This window comes from Anopheles coluzzii, chromosome 2 (assembly GCF_943734685.1).
Source record: "Anopheles coluzzii chromosome 2, AcolN3, whole genome shotgun sequence".
NCBI lineage: Eukaryota > Metazoa > Arthropoda > Insecta > Diptera > Culicidae > Anopheles > Anopheles coluzzii.
In genome coordinates this window covers 4,572,537-4,580,345 of record NC_064670.1, presented here as the reverse complement: position 1 = coordinate 4,580,345, position 7,809 = coordinate 4,572,537, and the positions used below count along the sequence as shown (strand labels likewise).

The following is a 7,809-nucleotide window of genomic DNA, read 5'->3' as shown; positions in this document are numbered from 1 at the left end:
CATTCCGCGTCGGTCAGTGCAAACTCTTTGCAACCAGCTCCAGCTCTGCCGTAGGGCAGGCGTACAGTCCGGGGTCATCCGGGGTTGTCAGGGTACTGCACCCAGCGGGCAGCAATGATTGCAGCAAGACACACCAAGATGACACCACATAAGAGGTGACTCTCGCTGCAAGACGTCAGCCCGAGAGACCTTTTCCCGGCTAACCGGGATACAAATAGCTTCAGGGTGATCACTTTTTCACAGTGGTCTGTCCTCGAGGATGCCTTTTTTATGCGCCGAATCAGCTGCTGGATGCTTCGTCCAAAACTCCGCAAGTCCGGCAAAAAGGGGAGTTGTGTAATCGGCGTTCCGTCAAGCTGGCACGGTAAAGATAGTTGTGCCCGAGAGCGGCGGAGGGAAGAAAGAAAACAGAAGGCATCACCGCCAAGAATCCTCATCCTTTTGGGCTAGGACACATTCTCCTTCCTTTAAGCGCTACGCTGCTGCGATGTCTATGAAACACCACATCCTTGGAGGAGCGTCAGCGCAGCAACTTGTCTTTTTTTTGTTGCTTTTCTCTTCCTCCGAGTGTGTCCTACTCGCACAAAACTGGACAGCCTATTTAAAGGGATGAATAGACGAAAAAAGAAGGTCCACATTATAATATTTTAATAACAAAAACATTAATATACACAGTTCCCCCTTGTCCGTGCAGCAGCAGCAAAGGCAGCAGCGTCCAAAAGAGACAAGATAATGCGCTGTCGATGATGCGCGCTGGCTTGGTCTGCGCGTAAATGGTTCAATGAGGGGGGGGAAGTTGACCAAATAGGGGTTGAAACAGCAAATAGTGAAGATGAGCCTGCGCGCTCTTCGCCCAAGGGGAGAGAGCAGCTATGCACAGGCGACCACCAAGGGGGAATCGGAATCCGTTGTTCCCCCTTTAGTGGCCGATCTTTTCCCGTTTGGCCTTACCGCGTAGACAACCGAAAGGATGGGCAGTTTGTGTCTTCGTGTGTGTGTGTGTGCTTCTTTCGATGTCTTAAACAGAGAGACAAGATAGAGAAGACGCCGGCATGCTGAAGGTGTGCACAAAACGGGGTTTTGGCTAGGGTGGTGCATTTAATGTATGCACGGGGATTTTGCTTGCTGCTGGCGTGTTTGAGTGATCGTTTTTTTTTTATGTTGGTAATGTTGTTACTGCTTCTCCTGCTGCTGGTGTCCAGTTCATGCTCGTCCATGCCGTTGCGACCGGAGGAGCGCGCTTCCTGTCGAAGTGTTACCGCGAAGCGAAGCGTGAAAATCTGCATCGGTGAAGAATCTGGGCGGGGCAGCAGCAACTCGTCCTCGCTGGACAGACAACGGTCAGCACAGCATCCCGGTGTGCCCCCGTTCCATTCAGGTCTCCGGTGACCTGTTTCCTGTGCGCGGATCGCGGCCGGAAAAGCTGGGAACTTTCCCACAAGCGCCGGGAGAGAGAAGAGAGACACGCTTGGAAATTGCGCAGGGAGTTATCAGCCTCCGGGCGCAAACGGGAGGAACGGCGCGCGCGCGGGAATGCTGTGCGTGTGTGTATTGCCACATTAAATGCCATTTGGCCGAGGCCATCGAGGAGATTCCGAGGAACGGGAAAAAAACAACAACGGTGTGCAGAGCGCACCGAAGCGAGCATATCCGCATAACCAAAACCAGTAGTGCGTTCAATTGTGCCCTCTCACCACGCGGTGATGCGCCGCTGACGACCGCTTTGGCCCGACCGGGTTAAGACAGCAGCAGCATAGTGCTGGTTACATGCTGGCGAACTTCGGGGACAATGGGGGATTGAAGATATTTGTTTTAGCCCGCGCCCAGCCACACACACACATGGTGGCGGAAGAGAAGATCGCCCTTTTGTGTGCACTTTTGCTTGACCGCGAAAGGCCACGCCGGGTTTTGTTTTTTTAGTTTGGCGGATGATGCGCCTTTGGCCGGCGAACTGATGCGTGAGACCGGCGGGCAAAGGAAAACAAACCCGAGAACAAAGGTGCAGCAAATCGTTAGATGTTCGATCTGTACCTTTGCTCTCGATAGATCATGTTTAGGCAATGGCGGCGCACCGTTGGCACGGCAGATGTCGTTAAAAACGTTGCTGCGATGGCGCGACTAATGCGATTTTGATGCGACCGTTGATGCTCATTGTCCTCCTGTGAGCCGTTGAAGTGCTGGCAGCTTTTTCAGGATGATCGGCATACAGATAGGTTCTGTCGAACTGTAGCAGGTAGATCGATCGGCGAACAGACGGCGGCACTCCATAACCAATTAGGGTTCGGCAGTTCGGCACTGCGACAAGGAACTAATCGAGTGCCAGCCCGGTGTACCTTTTAACCCTTTACCCTTCGAACCTATTTAAAACCAGTTAACCCAAATTACCCCGAAAGGTTGTGGGGTCTGCTTGGGTTGCTGTTTTTTTTTTCTTCTGGCTCATCATTCACCATCCTCGGTTACGTCTGCGCAGGATTGCGCGATCCTTTTTGCGGTCAGCGTGATACTGTAGCGTACAAGTGCGCGAAAGGTTGCGCAGGTAAAAAACGTATCCTTAGACCCTTTTTGGATCAAAGAAGCAGGGGCAGTGCGAACGTTTGGGGTCACCCAGGGACCGACAGACGGGCCTGGTCGGTTGACGGTTCACATCCCTCTTATGGTTGCCGTAGTGGCGGAAGTACTTCACCGTCTCAGTGGTGGTGGTGTGCAGTGCGCAGTGGCCGGTCGAGCTCTGGCCTTTTGTTCCACGGCGTTCGGTGTTCCGCGTGTGACCCGGTGCAAGCAGTGGTCAGTCAGTCCGGCCCTTTGTGTCGCGCTACAAGGACTCATCTTTCACCGGCTGTCTCGGCTTACGGTGTGTGTAGAGCCGGCGCTGAAAGGATATCGGGTTCTATGTACATGTATTGCATTGTCCATCGAAGGTCGGACAGAACCAAACACAACACACACAGAAAAAAAAAAACGATTTTCTCATGCAACTCAAACTGCTGCTGGCTGCCTGGCTCTCTGGCAGCCGCAAAGGAGCCATAAATCAAAAATAACATAAAAAATCGCTGCCAAAAGGAAATGGCATTCGGAAAGGAAGGGGGACGGGCGCGCGGAGGACAGTGGTGGAGCGGGGAAGTGAAGAAAGAAGCTCACCGTACAACAAAAAGCTGAGAAAAGGGCTATGGCAGCAGCAGCAGCAGCGATTGAAACGAGTGTGAGAAGGAAAGAGAGAGAGAGATAGGGGGAGAAAAGGAAGCTCAATGGATGCTGCTTGCGGAAAAGGCGATTGCGCGGTAGCGATGGCGCGAGGAGCTGCAAATGCGCAAGAACGAACTGTGGAGAGCTTACGCGGAGATGCACGCACGAAAGGACGAAATTTATTCATTTCCTATTTGTATTTAGTCTTATGCGATTGAACAAAACAAATCTTGCCACCGCTCTCTTGCTCGGTTCCTCCTCTGCGCCTCGTACGGTTCCACAATCGGTGGCCTGGTCAGCCGGAAGAGAGCGGAATGTTTTTTTTAGTACGGGATGAACGTGGGATGCAGTTAAGTGGTGTACAAAAGGACATACCTTTATTTTGGGTCGAATAGGGTGCTAGGTAATAGTAAACGAGGGTCCATCAGGGGCTCAATACGATAAATATTGGAAAGCACGTGATTGATTTTGAAATATTAACATTAACGGTTTCAAATCGTCACAAAAACGTCTGTTTTGCATTATAATTCAGCATTGCGCAAGTGCATTCTTCCTTTGCATCATCAAACCGATCGTAATTGCGGTTCAAAATTCAAATCGTAACGGCTCACCGAAACGTTGAAACGTTTCGCTCGAATCGTTCGAGCAGTTTCAATTCGAGCACGATTGCTACAAGATGTATAGAGCGATGTGCCATCTGGCGCCTTGTACACCTTGTGCGCGAATGTTGACAGCAGCAGTTTGAAGTGGCAGAGAAAAGAAAAAGAAAAAAGGAGTTTTGTTTTTAATCGCGTTGATGTGTTGTTGATATTTGCTTTCATCGTGCGATTTCCGGCGGGTGTGTAAATACGGTGGGTGCTTACATAAAAAAGTACGACCGGGTTGGGCTGGTGAACGGAAGCGGACATCTTCGAACCAGGCACGACGTGAACCTTCCGGCTGACCTTGAACTCGACTCAACCACCCGTGTGTGTGTCGGTATCATTTAGATCGCGAGCGGTAAGTTTGTAGGGGACACGGTGCGGGGTAGTAGCATTCATCAATTTCGCACAGATTTGATGATTACGCAATCGATGGTATCTTGTTGCTGGTGTTGTTGTGTAGTTGCGATAGAAAGTGTTGTTTACAATAAGCCTCTTTATCGTCCCTAAGTAGACAGAACGCACCTCACCCCCCGGTTAGCAAGGATGGCCACGATGGGACGCAAATTGTTGAACAACCTGAAAAGCAAAGAGTTCCGGGAGTATCTGATGAGCACTCACTTCTGGGGTCCGGTCGCGAACTGGGGCATCCCTATTGCGGCGCTCGGTGATCTGAAGAAAGATCCTAAGATTATTTCCGGCACGATGACTGGCGGTAAGTGGTTCGGTGCGGCGCCTAATTAGCACAATTACAGCTTAATTTCCTTCATTGCAGCTCTCTGTCTCTACTCGATGGTTTTTATGCGCTTCGCCTGGAAGGTGCAGCCGAGAAACTTGCTGCTTTTTGCGTGTCACATTACTAACACTACCGCGCAAGCTTTGCAGGGCGCTCGGTTCATCGAGTACCACCATATGGGTGGCAAGGAGCGGATGGAGAAAGCGCAAGCTCAACCAGCAGCCTAATGCGAACGCACGCTCAATGCAAACATACTAACGAACATCACAACCGAACGCCACTCGAATTGGGAATGTGTGTGTTTGAAGGAAGGGGAGAGAGCGGCAGAGAAAGAGAAAGTGTGATCGTGAAACGAATCAAACCGATATTAGTCTTCTTGGGTGAAAGTGTGTATGCAACAGTTAACAACAGCAAGTCCTTTACAGCAGCAAAACAAAATGCACAAAAAAGCAAAGAATCTTTGAACAAACTGTTCATCCTACGATGCGAAACGCCAGCTAGTAGAGATGGAAAGATGCTACACTTATGGTGCTAAAATGGGGAGAACCAATCTTACGGCACGATCGGTAAGATAGAATAGAACACTATACGGGAACAATGGTACCTGGCGGGAATATATATATAAATAACCAAACGACATAGGAAATACAGGTAGATAAGGGACAGGCCAGTAAGAGACGATGACACTCCTTTACAACGGCTCTTATGCGAACAAAAGCCACTGACTCTTCTTCAGTGGTGGGTAGATGCTTTTTTATAGAATAGGTAAATTTTTAGACACATTTTGCAAGCAACTTTTACGCACGCAACACATTTTTAGGCGCACGTTTAACGTTTACAATCGAATAATGTTCGTACGGTAGTAACTAATTAGTACAGCAAGCAAAGCCGGTAGTAGTCTGTAGTGGCAATAGTAGTTCGAAATTTGCACCACCTTAATCTGATAGGACGGCGAAATCAGCTTCCCTAACAATCTTCCCGACCAAAACCCGCACACCTTTTACCTTATTGCCTGTATCTTTCCGTTTCCCGTTCAAGAGGGCGAAATGCGAGATAAAAGACAGATCTTTCAACCCCCCCCCCCCCCCAGAAAGTAAACCATTTTTTTTCCATGCGAAAGTGTATCCTAGAGAGAGTTTGGCAGGAATTGGCGTTTAAAAAAACAAAACCAACTACTAAGCACAAGGCTGCTGTGGTGTAAACATGCTAGTGCAGGACTTAGTTTTCTCAAGGATTTAACAAACAGACAAAAACTGTGGAATAATGTGTTCTATTTTGAGTAGAAGTTGTGTTTTACCAGTGAACCTGTAAGGTGAATTTTTATACCATGTAAAGCGATAAAGGAGATCGAGAGATCGAGAGCGAGAGATTCTGTTTATTTGTTGACAATAAAGCTCTGAAGTATGTGCAGTCCGAGTGCTGTGTTGATGCATGCGTTAGAAAAAAGCATTCGAAATTAGATACACCTGGGGATGCCGCGTGTAGTGTTAAATCCGCGTGTGTCAACACAATCAATTTTTGTTGTTATCCTATGCTAATGGTTGGCGCCAACATAAAACCTCCTCTTTCGTTTGATGCATCGTGAATTGTTGAACAAACAAGCGCTGAATATTGTTTGTTTGCTTCTCAAAAACCGTGCTAAAAGGTAACAATTGAAAGGCAAACAGTGCACGATAATGGTTGATGCATTAAGTCTCTGCGGACTGTAGATCGTTGTCGTTTTCAAGAGGGCATTGTCCGCATTGCATTGGGAAAACATGACTAATGATGTACGAGATTACATTCAAGAGATACTTTTTAGAGGTATTTTTACCATTTTCAAGACCAAAGCCGGTCCTGAAACTGATACAGAACCCGTACTGGTCCTGGAACTGGTAAAAAGGCCGTATCGATCTTGAGACTGATGGTGGAGCCAAGTAGAATCAGAACTGTTGATGAACCTGTTCCAGCTCTGTAACAAAACGTAAACTCATACCGGTCCTAGTCTAGATGCTGAACCTATAGCGACCAAGGAACTTATACTGAACCTATATCGTTACTACAACTGTTACTGAACCCATATCGGAACCTGGAACTGATACTGAACTCATATACAACTATATATTTTACCTTAATGTTATTGTAACAAATAAGCAGAAGATACAATGCTCGACATTAGTGAAGGGTAAAGTTGGCAAAAATCCGGAGTCGACTCGGTTTCAACTTCGATAATGTCGGAATCTACTCCGGAAGGTAGGTCCACTCAGCATTATCCGGAGTCGTTTGGGATCGTCCGAAATCGCTCGGAGTCGTCCGGAGTCGTCCGGAGATGTCGGAGTCGGTCGGAGTCGTCGGAGTCGTTCGGAGTCGATCGGAGTCGATCGGAGTCGTCTGAGTCGTTTCTGAGTCGTTCCTGAAAAGCCTGATCACAACGACTCCGAACGACTCCGGGCGACACTGGACGATTCCGAACGACTCCGAACAACTCTGGACGACTCCTACTCCGTGTTAAATTCACTAGTCAATTCGGATGTTGCCGGAGTTGGAATCGAACTAACAATTGCCGGAGTCGGATCGGAGTCGTGGGTGCGTTCCAAAGAGCACATCACTAATCTACATCTGTAAATAAATAGCAAAAAAGCAGTATTTTTTAGGAGTAGAAGGGTTTCTGGAAATGTGTCACCATTCGGCAAAAGCTTCCCTTTGAAAGCTCCACTAGTACACCAACCACACTAAGGCAGCTTTTGTGAGCTTTTGCGATACAACGGTGAGCTACGAACGTCTGTGAGTATGGTGTTTAGTACACTGACTGACACAAACTAGCAAGCTTTGGAGTGAATCGCCGTGCACATACGATGCCAATGTTTGCATGCGTTTCTCTTTGCCCTGCACGGACACATCGTCACTACACAGGGTGTGACAAAGAATCGACAACGTGCTTCGGCATCGGACGACAGGGAGAGTGAGAGAAGCAACCTCGTAGCTGGGCAATGTTCCAGCAGAGGTGCAAGCGGGATAGAGAGCATCACCAACTCTCCCATCGTCCGTCGGAAGCGACTGAATGAGCCAAAGGTTGCACATGCGCGCGTACACAACGAATCCAAGTGTGCTGTGGGGAAATCGTTGCTGCTGCTGCTACTCCGTTTTGGTGGTGTTGGTGTGATAAGGAGCCGCTCCCAGCGTGTTCCGATACGGGGCGTCACAAACAAGAGAAAGCAAACCAAAAACAAAAAAAAAACACTCTGACCCTTTTCAACGTATTTCACGCGA

The 7,809-nt window shown here is 48.5% G+C and overlaps 1 protein-coding gene across 2 annotated transcripts; it reads left to right on the top strand.

Moving 5' to 3' along the window:
* Nucleotides 1–3,919: 3,919 nt before the first annotated feature.
* On the top strand, nt 3,920–5,976 carry LOC120952286 (mitochondrial pyruvate carrier 1). Of its 2 annotated transcripts, none has more exons than XM_040371543.2 (3): nt 3,920–4,182; nt 4,339–4,539; nt 4,600–5,976. In XM_040371543.2, the coding sequence occupies exons 2-3, from the start codon at nt 4,371–4,373 to the stop codon at nt 4,785–4,787; spliced, it is 357 nt and encodes a 118-aa protein (XP_040227477.1). In that variant the 5' UTR covers nt 3,920–4,182; nt 4,339–4,370; the 3' UTR covers nt 4,788–5,976. The 2 variants fall into 2 exon arrangements, with proteins under 2 accessions (XP_040227477.1, XP_040227476.1); XM_040371542.2 differs by having other exon boundaries at nt 4,336–4,539.
* Nucleotides 5,977–7,809: the final 1,833 nt, after the last annotated feature.

Bases quoted from the DNA above. Each gene is read 5' to 3' on its own strand.
- LOC120952286 (XM_040371543.2), top strand. From the start codon at position 4,371: ATGGCCACGATGGGACGCAAATTGTTGAACAACCTGAAAAGCAAAGAG. The intron at 4,540-4,599 runs GTAAGTGGTTCG...CCTTCATTGCAG, and splicing joins TTCCGGCACGATGACTGGCG to CTCTCTGTCTCTACTCGATG.